At 41.6% G+C, this 14,453-nt stretch overlaps 1 protein-coding gene across 1 annotated transcript; it reads right to left on the reverse strand.

Annotated features, from left to right (window-relative positions):
- Positions 1 to 751: 751 nt before the first annotated feature.
- WASHC3 (WASH complex subunit 3) lies at positions 752 to 13,582 on the reverse strand. The gene is made up of 7 exons (XM_089651809.1): positions 13,441 to 13,582; positions 7,831 to 7,929; positions 6,673 to 6,738; positions 6,440 to 6,565; positions 2,972 to 3,091; positions 1,734 to 1,798; positions 752 to 1,412 (listed from the first exon to the last, which is right to left on the reverse strand). The coding sequence occupies exons 1-7, from the start codon at positions 13,489 to 13,491 to the stop codon at positions 1,334 to 1,336; spliced, it is 606 nt and encodes a 201-aa protein (XP_089507935.1). The 5' UTR covers positions 13,492 to 13,582; the 3' UTR covers positions 752 to 1,333.
- Between the last annotated feature and the right edge of the window lie 871 nt (positions 13,583 to 14,453).

Below are 14,453 nucleotides of genomic sequence, written 5' to 3' on the forward strand. Positions count from 1 at the left end.
TGCATACAAAATGCCCATAGTGCACCTGGCAGCCAGAGACCATGTCATCATTGCCAGGACTGTAAGTCACATGAAGGAGCACAGAACATAGATATTACTCATAAGAAAGATACTTGTTTACACTTACAAAATATAATGGGGGAAATTCAGTAGAGCTCCTGCACCACTTTTCTGGTGGTATTCCCTCTTGTTACTGTATTGCGCCAAATTCAGAAGCATTTTTGACACTTTTGGTTCTGACAGCGACTCATGCACCAAATTCAGATAGTTCTAAAAAGTGACACTTTTACATTTGGTGCATTTAATGCGACACAATGTCAAAGTGGAGCCAATTAAGACCAACTTTTGGTGTACAGAGAGTAAAACTGGCTCAGACAGATTTTGTGAGTGTCTCACGTGTATTCTAAAAGTGGCACAACATAAGCCAGTACAAGTTTAAGTTCTAGACAGGTACATGAATTTGGCACAGTCTTCACCACTTTTAGAATGCATGAGACACTTTCACAAAATCTGCTTGCACAACTCTGTATGAATTCCAAGAAATGTTCTTTACCAATACTAACATGTGCCCTATAAATTCATATAACGGATAACTATTAATGATAAGTCCCCTTTAAAAGAAAGTTGTCAAAACACAAATATGGCATGCAATATATGTCACTGCAATTTTGTATTAAGATGTGAAAGTTCCAGGGATGACGTATTTTTTTTTTGTTCTTCACATTTTGGTGTCAGGTGTCACAAACACAAGTTTTCAGTCATAATTTTTAATGATCAAAATATTAATTGATTATGGTACACTGATTTCTTATACATCCATCAGATACCAAACATTTTACACAACTGGTTGAATTTTGATTAATTAATAAACTAAACATTTTCAGCTATATACAAAAAGAGTGTTATCAGATATTATTTATATATAGACACATTTTGAGGAAATAACTTCCCTTTCCTGAACCAGGTTACACCAAACATCTCCTTTACAGTTTACAGAACACACATCAGGAATTTCCTCCTTCAATGCATGTTCGAACAATTGTGCTTGGACATGGTTAACCCTATGACAGCATATTCAGAAATACTGAGCCTTTAAGAAATACTTCTGGGAGAACAGTTTGTAGACTTCAACAGTCAGCCCTCCTACAAACAATATTACCGTCATGGGTGCAATCACCAGCTTGTTCAGTTCACAGGGATTATTCAGTATCTGGTAAACTTTCATTTGTGGGAGACTTTTATGAACTACAATTTACCAAGATGCCTTTACATTGTAGTGAATATCACTGGCATAGCCACACAGGGCTCATACAGCTCATATAGACCAGCATCCTTAGTCACTAAAGGAAGATTCACTGTCAGAGCTGTCTTCTGCTGTAAGTTCTCCATCAGGAACCGGGGCATTGGGAGTCCTAGGGAAGTAGGGAAAGAAAAAAAAAAAAAAAAAAAGTCACACGTACCCTTCCGGGAAAAAAAAGTCACAAACACCCATCTGAATTTCACAAAATCATGTTCATATCGACTTGGCGTAATCTAACGAAAGACAAATAAAGAAAGAGAAAAAGAAAAAATCTTGTCCACAGCAACACACACCAATAAGATCCTTCAACATCCTTGTGCTCATGAACTACAGTTAACATGATAATATATTATTTTCCTATACATACATTATATACATACACACATGGACACATTCTGCCATGTTCTATCTTTGGGATTTAAACGTGACTTACTCTAAAAGATCTGGATTAAGTCCTTCGGAAATCATTTTGTTTCTGATGGCCATCACAGGTACCCCCTGTAAAAGAAAAGTTAATATTGAATAGAATTACAATAATAGATGTACAACGTATAGATTGTGAGTCTCATGCAATGGAGGTCTGAAGGAAACCAAAGCATTTGTTATGGCACCTGTCATTCTATTCCACCAAAAAGGAGTTTTTGCAATTCATGCTTTTTTAAAATGCAATTTGTTTAGTATTTACAACAGTCCTCCGTCCCAAGCCTACCCTTAAAACCCAATTCCAGTAAACTTCAAATTTCCCCTTTGCAGTGGGGCTATACCTGCACCACAAGAGTTAATGTCTTGTTTAGTCTAGGGGCAGATGGTCGTGCCCCCATGCTGAAGGGGAGGACTGTCCCTCGTGGTTCCAGTTCAAAATTTAGGACCATGCATCAGTCTTGGTGACATCAGAGGACCTTGACTATAGGCACATTTGGGAGAAGACGCTGCAGAAACTGGTCTAGCAGTGCAGAGGAGCCTGCAGGAGAGTAGGATCAGGTAAGTAAATCTGCTTTTTCACATCTCCTAGACAGAAATGAGCAGCTAACTCTTGCAGTGAGGCTAGAGAATATTTAGAGTACTTGGAGTTCAGCTTTAACTCTAATGTCCCATTCACACGTGTGTTGTAGTGATACATGCTAAAATGTGTGTTACCACATGGCATGGCAATACACCTGATCTATGTACAGTACTATTCATTGTAAATAACACCCCAATGCACTGTACAGTAAAGCCAAAAACACAACACCACAAACTGTACATCGTGGTGCATTGCATCGATAGTAAATAAATTAAAAGGTCATGTACATTATTTTGAAAGCTGTGGTGCATCATCAATCCATTCATAATGAACAGGTTGCCTTAACACAAAGCATCTTAACACATGCTATAATGTGTAGTAACACAATGCTTAAGTGTGACTGGGCAACAACTGATCACATGACTCCTGACTTTGCTATATGTGGTTCACAAAGTATAAAAGTGGTTGGGCATAATTGCAAATGGTTTGGCAAATAATATAGCTCAGACATGTGCATTTAAACTGGAATTAACTGTTTTGCCTAGAGGCTGTCATCTGAAGTCTATGGATACATGAGGTTTAAAACTTCAACCCCTACAGCTCCTAGATTCTTTAGCAATTACTACGGTTACACTTGCGTATATCCATTACAGGGATGCTTTACTTACCACTTGGACCATCTTCAGATATCTTGCATATCTAGGATCTTTAGCCACAGTTGCGACACTTTCTGTGTGTACTTCTTCCTTCTGTGATGTATTATCATTTATGGAATTCTGATGCACTACCTGCCAACAATAGTAATAAGTCTTTGAGTAGATAAAGCTTGTGTGCTGTTAAGTATGTGCAAAGCCAGCAAGCATTCTGTTGTGGCACATGTATGCCAAAAAAGTATTCGTATTTCACCACACAAAACAAGGGAAATCTCAATGACCTCATCTAACCTAATAATAGCTTGTTATCCTCACAAGTCAACTCCAACATAGTACCAAGCGCTGACAGTGCTTAAAAATAGATGCATACATTTTATATATACAGTATATTCATCTGTAATAGGTCTACCTACATCAGATTTAACAATTAAAATCACAATCAGTCCGCAAAGCGGGTCGTGTACATACAATCCAATGATCAAAATGGCTCAAAAACGTCAACAGCCATAATTCAGTGCGGGACTGATACTCTCCTGATTGCTTCCTTTTAAGGCAGGGGTCTCCAAATTTTCTAAACAAAGGGCCAGTTTACTGTCCTTCAGACCTTAGCAGGGCCGGAGTGGCCAGTGGGAGTAGAAAATGTCCCAGCGTCAGTAGTAGTAAAAAAAAAATAAAAAAAATTACATAGTGCCTGTAGTCAGTGGAAGGTGGGGAATAGGAGGAACAAAGCTCTATCATTGGTGACAGAGGGAGGAATAGCACCCCATCATTGGTGACAGAGGGAGGAATAGCGCCCCATCATTGGTAACAGAGGGAGGAATAGCGCCCCATCATTGGTGACAGAGGGAGGAATAGCGCCCCATCATTGGTGACAGAGGGAGGAATAGCGCCCCATCATTGGTGACAGAGGGAGGAATAGCGCCCCATCATTGGTGACAGAGGGAGGAATAGCGCCCCATCATTAGTGTCAGTGGGAGGAATAGCACCCCATCACTAGTGTCAGTGGGAGAAATAGCACCCCATCATTAGTGTCAGTGGGAGGAATAGCATCCCATCATTAGTGTCAGTGGGAGGAATAGCATCCCATCATTAGTGTCAGTGGGAGGAATAGTGCCCCATCATTGTTGACAGAGGGAGAAATAGCGCCCCATCATTGGTGACAGAGGGAGGAATAGTGCCCCGTCATTGGTGACAGAGGGAGGAATAGTGCCCCGTCATTGGTGACAGAGGGAGGAATAGTGCCCCATCCTTTATATTTGTGGGAGGAATTGAGCCCCATTATTGGTGTCAATGGAAGGAAAAATGCCCCATAGTTGGTGCCAGTGGAAGAGATGGTGCCTCCTTGGTTGTGTCAGTGGGAGGAAAAGTACTCCGAGGGCCGTATAGAGGCAGGCAAAGGGCCACAGTTTGGAGAACCCTGCTCTAGGGCATAACTGATGCCAGGTTATCTGGATGACATCTGCTCATCTTGTCTGCATAGGAAAAGGATACAAAATCTCAGAGCAACCTTCAATCTGCAGAAACCCTTTAAACTTTGACATAGGTCACCTAGAGGCTACCAATACTATTGCCCAACAGTATTATTTTATGAGCAGCTTTCATATACATGCAGCATCATATACTGAACACATACTGTGTATATAATACACAGTATGTGTTCAGTATACTGTGTATACAATACAATTCCTAAATATGAATTTATATATGGTCCATAAAAGGATAAGCATTCAAGCTAGTGGGCTGTAGGTTCATTTCCACATTTAGCGTTTTACTACTGTGAATGAACAAGCTGTTTTGATCATCCCATAAACTTCTGATGTCTCTGTGTACGCACTAAAATTGGTGACAGTTGAAGAATATCGAGAAGAAATGTAATAAGCCAAAATTACTAAATGATTTGAAAATGCTCATGTAATAAATTGCTAACAGTAAATATTCATTAATTAAAAGTGGTTCTAAAGGTTAGACATTTTTTACCTTAACCATTTCAATACAGTGCACTTTCCCCTCCTTCCTGCTCAGGCAACTTTTTAGCTTTCAGCGCTGTCGCACCTTGAATGGCAATTACGTAGTCATGCAACACTGTACCCTAACAAAATTTTTACCTTTTTATTTTGAGACCAATAGAGCTTTCTTTTGGTGGTATTTAATCACCACTGGGATTTTTATTTCATGCTTAAACGAAAAAAGACCGAAAATGTTGAAAAAAATGCTTTTCTTATTTTCTGTTATAAAATTTTGCAAATAAGTATCACCAATGTGTGCTTATGGGGCTGCAATGACAATCAGTGTAAATATCTCCTGTGTGAACTGCCAGTTACTGGCTTTCCTCTCCTCATGCTGTGACAGCATATAAGGAAAGGAATGCTGATAACCAGCAAGTCTGTTTACAGTGTTATCAGCTGTGTTTGGACACAGCTGATCACATGGTAAAGGGCTGCTGTGATTGGCCCTTTACAGAGATCACAGATCACACAGATCTCAGGGGCACGGTTCTAGGAGGACATCTATAGATGCCCTCCCAGAACTGGACAACTGTGCTGTAGTAGTATTTTGGCTATAGCATCATTGGGAAGCAGTTCAAATGGTTCTACAGGCTGAAGGTTTTTTACCTTCATGAATTCTATGCATGAAGGTTAAAAAACCTTCACTATGCGGTTCTCCCCTCAGCCCCCGTGTTTGACATTTTTTTTTTTTCCAATGTCGTACCTTTACGATCACTTGAATGCATTCCCTGCATTAAGTTAAAAAAAATATACTACTAGTTGTATCACCCCCTCACCTCCCTTTATACTTACCCGAGTCCTATCTCGATCCAGCTCTGTGCCTATCTGCAGTGGCACTGGTCTCTCTCTCCCTTCTCACAGGCTCATAGACACAGTAGGAGGAGCCACTGGCTCCTGCTGCTGTCAATCAAATCCTGTGAGCGAAGGGCGGCGCCGAGCCATGCTCTGTGTGTCTATGGACTCACACAGCGCGACTCAGGAGCAAGCCTGCAGATGTGCTACCATAGGAAACAGCTTCCTATGGTGGCACACAGAGAAGAGGAGCCCAGAGCGCCGACAGAGGAGCCCAGAAGAGGAGGTTCTGGGCTGCAATACCACAGAGCAGGTAAGTATACCATGTTTACAACCGCTTTAACCGATGTGAAAAACAAGTTCATGTTTACTTATTTTATCTGCACATGGCTGGATAGTAAAAGCACATAATTACACAATTTACTGTTCTCAGCTCCTTTAGAAAATCAGCTGTAATGTGCCAGGTGAATGTTCATCTAATTGCTGATAAAAATAAATTATGTGATCACTCGTCAGCTACATAGAAAGAAAAACAAAAAAAAACAACAAAAAAAAAACAAAAAAAACCAGAAAAATCATGAAGTCCATTCATCTGCCTCCATCTGCACACTGTTCATTGGACATTGATGCACTGATGAGCCTGTTGGTGAGCCTACAATGTGAAAATAGGTAACAAGCTACTCACATCAGACTGGGGCAAAACTGTAAGGGATTCTGTATCAGCTTTTGATGGCACATGTCCATTGGTAAGATTGTTAGGCACCAGTTGTGTTTCAGCTTTCACATCTTCTAACCCAGGGATGGAAGAAAGCTGGTAGTGGAAACGAAATCATTAGCAACTATAGATAAAATTAGAACAATGGTTTGAATGATGCCTTAATACATATTTATGAATTTAAAAAAAATAGTACCACAAACCTTTGCTTCTAAAATATTGAGAGTTGTTTCAATCTGTTGAATACGCAGTGAAAGGGCCGATAGTTTCTGAAGTAATAAAGAAGAGAAATATAATATAATGATCATAAAAAGTGTTTTACGTATATGAATAGTCAATTCTTTTGCCAGCCATATACACTAAATGCTACTCTCTGATAATCACATATGACACATTTCAAATGGTTTAAACAAGCCCATTTAGATGAACAAACTACTATGGAAACAGGTGCCTCTTTAGAAGTATAAAGAACATAAATCATACAATAACATAACACAATATAAGATGCCTAAGAACATGCGGCACAGCAACAGCTTAGCTATGTGCACATAAACATCTTTATTCAGTGACAAAGCAGGAATGAACACAGTTACAGTTTTTATGCTTTCTGAAAAGAACATTTCTTCTAGTTGTCATCCCTGCTTTTTCTAGCTTCATTTTGTAATTTGCTGCACACAACTACAAAAAACAGTCTTGGAATAGATTGAGAGTTACTCCTAGATTTTTTTTCCAATCAATGTACCATTTACTGCAATATAAACTGACAGGAACCAGCAAGCACAGAACAGCTGACTTTCCCATTTGAAAATGGTATTTGCCTGGCTGCTGACAGAATGTCTTCTATACTTTACAAGCCAAAAGTTTAACTCAGTTCTGCTTTTAAGTGACTCTTTTACTTGAAAAAAAAAAAAAATCTAAAATATGTTGCTTGTCAAAAAAGGCTCTTAATACTTACCTCCAGAAGGGGGCGATTCCTCACTTTACTTTCTTCAAAGGGCTACAGCCATAATCTTCACCTTTGGACACTTCCAGGTGTGGTTGAGACAGACTTCCAGATCACATGAATACTGTGTTTGGTTGTCCCAGTAGTCAGGTGATTAGGAGCCTGTCCCATTGGCTGCCTCCTGATCATAATCAGAGGTCAGGAGCTGTCTGTGACAGCTCATTTAGTGGGCAGGGAGTGCAAAAGGGAGCTCACTCTCAATACAGAAATCTTGGCTGCCACAGACACATACTGTATGTGCTTCACGGAGGTGTTAAAGCCCACTCTCCTCTGCCACATATATGTGTTACATTACATTACGAGTGAATTAAAAGACACCAATGGTCACATTACTTAAATAAGTAGGGATATGACAAACCTCTTCACACACAGTTGAGAAGCGATTCAGGAACTGAACTGTGTGCACTACAAACTGATTCAGAAAAGCGACAGTCCTCTTCTGTTGGATGGCTGGGACCTGCACAGAAAGACATGCAAGGTTAAAAGAAGATAACTATATACAGTAGGAAGTCCATTAACAGGTCTAACCCATCAGCAGGGAAGTCTGCTTCTGGAGCACGATATGTATTTTGTCATAATACCCTTTTAATTGTGGGGTTTTAACAGTGGTGTGGCTAATTTTGCTTTGCGTTTGATTTTGGATGTGGGATACCTGTGCATCTGTGTTTGCACCATCAAAAAAAAATCCCAATACATGTATATTAATTGGTTTATGTGAATGTTATAGTGTTTACAAATTATTTATTGAGGGGTAAAGTATAAAAATGATGCATCAAAGTAATACAATGTTGTACTACTTTAATGCATCATTTTTATATTTTACCCCTCAATAAATAGTTGCTTTACTATACTACACTATGGGCATATCTTTGTCTTGAACTCCCTGGAGGAGTATTAATTTCAGATGCCCTGCACAAGATCCATCCCAGTACCCAGAGAGGGAGCCTCCTGCACATCCTGAGAGCAGCACCCACTCATCCCTTAAGGGAAGCTCTGGCTGATTTTGGATCACCATTTAAAGCCCCAGGATCCATTTGATGTTCCATTCCACCCTTCAGAGGGAAGTTACCCCAATACCTGGCTTACCCTGATGACATCTGGATTTATGTTCATGGGCGCATTTACATTGCGCGTCTGGTGAGTGCGCAATTCTTCCACAATTATTGCACAAGCACCAACCCACCCTGAAAACTGGCACTTTAAGAGCACTGAAAGTCACCTTTGAACTGTTAACCATTTACGCTCATTTATGAACTTTTTATTCATTATCCTTTTATCAGATTTTATGACCTTAATAATTTTAGCGCTGCACCATCATTGTACTGTTTGATTGAGGTTTTATTTTGGTTACCTTTGTGCATAGCTTTTTGTTTCTCCCCCATCTTAATGCGCTCACATACCTTTACCATTTTAAAGTAAATATAAAATACCTTCCTATCTAATTACTAATGCTAGCAACATAAGTTTTAAAAATAGTCAACGTTGACCGAGAAAGTGAAGTCCCACTTTAACTGCCCAGTCTCAACCTTTATTGGAAGGTTTGCTGGGCTGAGATTGCACGTTATCAGCACACCTTAGCATGTAATGACTGAACAGCCATGCACATTAGCAGGAGCTTCGTCGTTCGCAATCAACCAATCAAGTGTCAGTAGAAGATGTCAGAGGTTTTTTTTTCATTTTAGTTTTGGATAGAGTGTGGGTTGTCAGGTTTATTTTGCTATCTATGCCCCTTGCTGGGAAATTCATATTCTCTGTTTTTCTGGTGACATTAACACTGAGCAGAAAGTTATGGGAAAGCCAAAATTATATGGTCGTCACTTGAACAGGTAAGGAGGCATGAGGAAACCTGTTCCTATGACAGCTGCCCTTCTCTAACAGAGTGAAAAAAATGACTTTAGACATTCACATGTGCCTGGAAGTGACAAGTGGTTGTGGAAAGCTGCCTGCTAAATTAGTGACAGGCTGTGGCTGTACATTGGTAACTGCACATCCCAGTGCTTACTTGTATAGAGGGAGGGATGGGTGGCTCTGGAAGTAAACTGTCTGTCCCTATACACAAGTAAATGTTCAGATGTGGAATTGCCACCATGCATCCACAGCTTGCCATTCATTTGTAGACATGGCTGTACACAAACATCTGTTATTCCCATATGCAGACAGACACTCATTTTTCAGTGCCTTGAAAAAGTATTCATACCCCTTGAAATTTTACACATTTTGTCATGTTACAACCAAAAATGTAAATGTATTTTATTGGGATTTTATGTGATAGACCAACACAAAGTGGCACATAATTGTGAAGTGTAAGGAAAATTATAAATGGTTTTCAAAATTTTTTTTACAAATAAATATGTGAAAAGTGTCGCATGCATTTACATTCATCCCCTTTTACTCTGATACCCCTAACTAAAATCTAGTGGAATCAATTGCCTTCAGAAGTCACCTAATTAGTAATAGAGTCCACCTTTGTGTAATTTAATTTCAGTATAAATACAGCTGTTCTGTGAAGCCACAGAGGTTTGTTAGAGAACATTAGTGAACAAACCGCATCATAAAGGCCAAGGAAAACATCAGACAGGTCAGTGATAAAGTTGTGGAGAAGTTTAAAGCAGGGTTAGGTTATCAAAAAAAAAAAATAAAAAAATCCCAAGCTTTGAACATCTCAAAGAGCACTGTTTAATTCATCCTCCAAAAATGGAAAGAGTATGGCACAACTGCAAACCTACCAAGTCAAGGCCGTCCACCTAAACTGACAGGCCGAGCAAGAAGAGCATTAATCAGAGAAGCAGCCAAGAAGCCCACGGTAACTCTGGAGGAGCTGCAGAGATCCACAGCTCAGGTGGGAGAATCTGTCCACAGGACAACTATTAGTCATGCACTCCACAAATCTGCCCTTTATGGAACAGTGGCAAGAAGAAAGCCATTGTTGAAAAAAAGCCATAATAAGTACTGTTTGCAGTTTGATAGAAGCCATGTGGGGGACACAGCAAACGTGGAAAAGGTGCTCTGGTCAGCTGAGACCAAGATGGAACTTTTTGGCCTAAAAGCAAACCGCTATGTGTGGCAGAACACTGCATATCACCCTGAATACACCATCCCCACTGTGAAACATGGTGGTGGTGCCATCATGTTGTGGGGATGCTTTTCTTCAGCAGGGACAGGGAAGCTGGTCAGAGTTGATGGGAAGATGGATGGAGTCAAATACAGGGCAATCTTAGAAGAAAACCTGTTAGAGTCTGCAAAAGACTTGAGACTGAGGCGGAGGTGCACCTTCCAGCAGGGCAACAACCCTAAACATACAGCCAGAGCAACAATGGAATGGTTTAGATACTGTAGTATTTATTGTACCTAAAATAGATTTCCTTTAAAAGCTATTCTTTTTACCCATGCCTGTGAACGTTCCAAAATCGGTGGAACCTGGGCTAAAGTCTGAAAGCTGTATGGAAATATATAAAAAGGGTAAAAGATTGCAAACATGGTATGGCCACCTGAGGATAAATGGAGCACCTGGCAGGGAAAGAGTTAAGTTCAGCGTCAGTCCTCCTCTTCTCACTACCATTACAGAAATGGAGGATAGCCCACTATAGAAACTTCAGTCCTTCTCATGTACAATGTCACTCACACTTCATTACAGCCAGGACATTGTCTGTCAATAAGCATGTACCAAGGCTGGCACACTGGTGTTTGCCCAGCTCAGGGGTAGGCAACCCACGGCTCTCCAGCTGTTGCAGGACTACAAGTTCCATCATGCCTCTGCAAGTCATAGCTGTAACTGTCAGTTTTGTAATGTTGCAATGCCTCATGGGAAATGTAGTTCCACAACAGCTAGAGAGCCACAGGTTGCCTACCCCTGGCCCAGCTCTTCTGAACATCTTTTCTCCTGGCAGGAGAAAAGCAGCATTAAAAACGCACTCAAAGCTGCGTTTCACAAACTAATTTGTTTGGACATTCAATAATTTCATTGCCCAGAATAGGAATTTATTCTGGCCATTGAAAGAATGCTCAAATGCTTAACGTGGCTAATGCGTAGGCGCATTTACACGCACATATATGCGTTTGACTTTTTTTTCCTGCCAGAACGCTCCTTTCCTGAATGCGTAAGTGATGGTCTTTTTTTTTTTTATTGCTGTCCCTAAATGCCTGGAATGTGCATGGGCACATAGGCTAACCTAAGGTTTGACAAATTTGTTTTGAATCTAGAAGCCAGGTGGGGGGAGCAGCAGGACAGGAGGGGAACCGCAGGACAAGAGGGGAAGTGTCACAGAAGAGGGGCCAGCGGGAGCAGGAGGGGTAAGTGTCAAGGGAGGGGGGCAGCGGGACAGGAGGGGGAAGTGTCACGGGAGGGAAGCAATGTCACAGGAAGGGGAAACTGGCACACACACCTTGGGAAACACCAGTCCTCCCAGCTCTCACCTGTCCAGCAGCAGCTCCTCCAGATGGTGTCAGTGGAAAGGATCTGGTGCCAGGTGGGGTAGCTGAGCCTGTGTCCGCCTGGTTGTTATGGTCGGTAGGTGGGGTCGGCACCATGCTGGAGGTGAACTGTCTGCTGTCCTGCTGAGCAGGAGAGAGGGGCTGCCATGAAAACGGGGTGGGGGAGTGTGGGGCAGTGTGAACTGGCATGGGCCCAGGCACGGTATCTAGTTGCCGTCGCGACCTGGGATTTGTTGAGCACTGGGCTAACCTGTAGTGGCAGGAAAAAAAAAAGTCCAACGCCCTTTAGGCTACGTTCACAGTAGGTTTGTCAGCAGGCGTCAGACAGGCATTTGGGAAGCGGTTTTAACACTTCTCAAACGCCTATGAAAATTCTGCACATAGCAGCACACAGTGCTGTTCACACTGAAGTGTTAGCGTTGCCTTAAAACTGGCGCCTCATGTCGAGTCAGGAGGAGTTAAAGCCTCCCATTCAAGTCTATGGTGCCGCTCCTCAAACGCCTGGCAGGCGTTTGCGACGCGGTTGCGAGGCCATTAATACCATTTAACTTCATTATAGGCATGGTGCGGTTTTAACACTTGGCAAATGCCAATCAAACGCCTTAAAACCGTGCATAGGGCATTTGGGGAGCATTAAAAACACTTTCCAAATGCCTGTCAAAAGCTATAGGGGCGTTTGGCAAGAGTTAGAAATAAAGTCAAGTGTGAACGAGCCCTAAAAGTGGTATTTTTGACACCTAGTGTGTATGAGGCATATATTGATTATTAACCCCTTGACGCAGGCACCTCCCGGCCCTTTAAGGGTTACAGAACCCGGGAGGCAGGGCTTAGGGTCATGTGACTGCCGTGACGCATCATCACGGCAGTCACATGATCGGAAAAGGTCCCGATCGAAAGAGGAGATCGGGACCTTTCTGTGAGTACCGGACATGTGTGGTGGGAGTGCGCAGGGCACACGCTCTCAGCACATTTTTAATATAACGCAAATGTGCGGCCGCTCAGCGTCTAGGCCCAGACGCCGGACATTTGCATTCGGATGACGCCACGAGGTTAAAGGCTGGTTTACAGCAGGATGCAGTGTGGGAAATGCACATTGCATACGCCTTTCTCGCACCGTGTTCACACCGCAATGCCTCTGCAATCTGCTGAGGGTGCTAATACATTGTTAATGGCAGCCCAGCCACAGAATGCAAAAACGCACCAGATGTTGGTGTGCTATTCAGGAGTAGTGCATGCACTACTTTTTGTGCGTTCCGGTGAAATTTGCACCCCATTCAAATGAACAGGCTACTACATTGCACTGCAAGGGAACGCAGACAGCATTCCTATGAGATTCTGGTGTGAACCAGACCTAAAGCTGACTTCTATGCAAATATAAAAGCACAAATGAATGCAGCTCTGCAATTATTAACACATCAATAAAGCACAACTCCATATGTGTATTTATTCAGCTGCAGCATGACCTTGGCTATTCAGCTCTAACAATGAACACATTATATTAAATAACTAATAAAGCACAGCTAGAAAGATAACTAACCTTAGTGAGGTCTATCCCAGAGCCAACTATGGGGAGCCCATCCTCATCCATCTCTGTACCTTCACTTCACAAACACTTCCTACTCCAGTCACATGTCAGATCTCGTGATGCAAAGCTATGAGAGGCTCCGGAAGCTGAAAGTGCCATCTTTGATGTGGTATTCCCCCTTACAAAACCAGCTCCAGAAAATGCAGTTAAATCACTGCATGGACGTACTCTCTCACGTTTGTATAAGCTGAATATCAGATTACTTCATTTTCTGCTTCATGTTCAACGAGGACTTGAGAACTTGATATCTTCTCAAGCAGCAAATACTGTAGCAAGTGGAAAAATATAGGTGAAGTCATGTCTGCAGATAAAGGGAAGTCGGCCATTTTGTCAGTGATTGCTTCAGATGCAATTATGCTCTACATGTCTTCATGTACTGTAGATCCATAGATCTGATAGAAGACTTGTGTAACTACACTGCTCAAAGAAAATTACAGGAACATCTTGAAAACACATCAGATCTCAATGAGGAAAAATCTCAGGCTGGATATCTACAGTTGTGTCCAAAATTATTCAACCCCCACTGAAATTGAGTGTTTTGGCCAGTTTGACATTGCTTTTGATCATTCAGTCATCTTGCTTACATTTACATTAAAGAGGCACTTGTAGGTCAGACAAATATAACATAACAGTTATAATGAAATAACCACAAATGTCTTTTCTGTGCTCACAGCATTATCAGTTTTATTCAACCCCCAAGTGACATTCAATCTTAGTACTTAGTACAGCATCCTTTTACAGTTATAACAGCTTTTAAACGTGAAGCATAGCTTGACACAAGTGTCTTGCAGCGATCTACGGGTATCTTCGCCCATTCTTCATGGGCAAAGGCCTCCAGTTCAGTCACATTCTTAGGCTTGCGCACTGCAACTGCTTTCTTTAAGTCCCACCAGAGGTTCTCAATCGGATTTAAGTCTGGTGACTGCGATGGCCACTCCAAAATGTTCCAGCCTTTCCTCTGCAAC

Source organism: Staurois parvus, unplaced genomic scaffold (assembly GCF_062004578.1).
Source record: "Staurois parvus isolate SC_StPar_1 unplaced genomic scaffold, SC_StPar_1.0 ptg000025l, whole genome shotgun sequence".
Lineage (NCBI taxonomy): Eukaryota > Metazoa > Chordata > Amphibia > Anura > Ranidae > Staurois > Staurois parvus.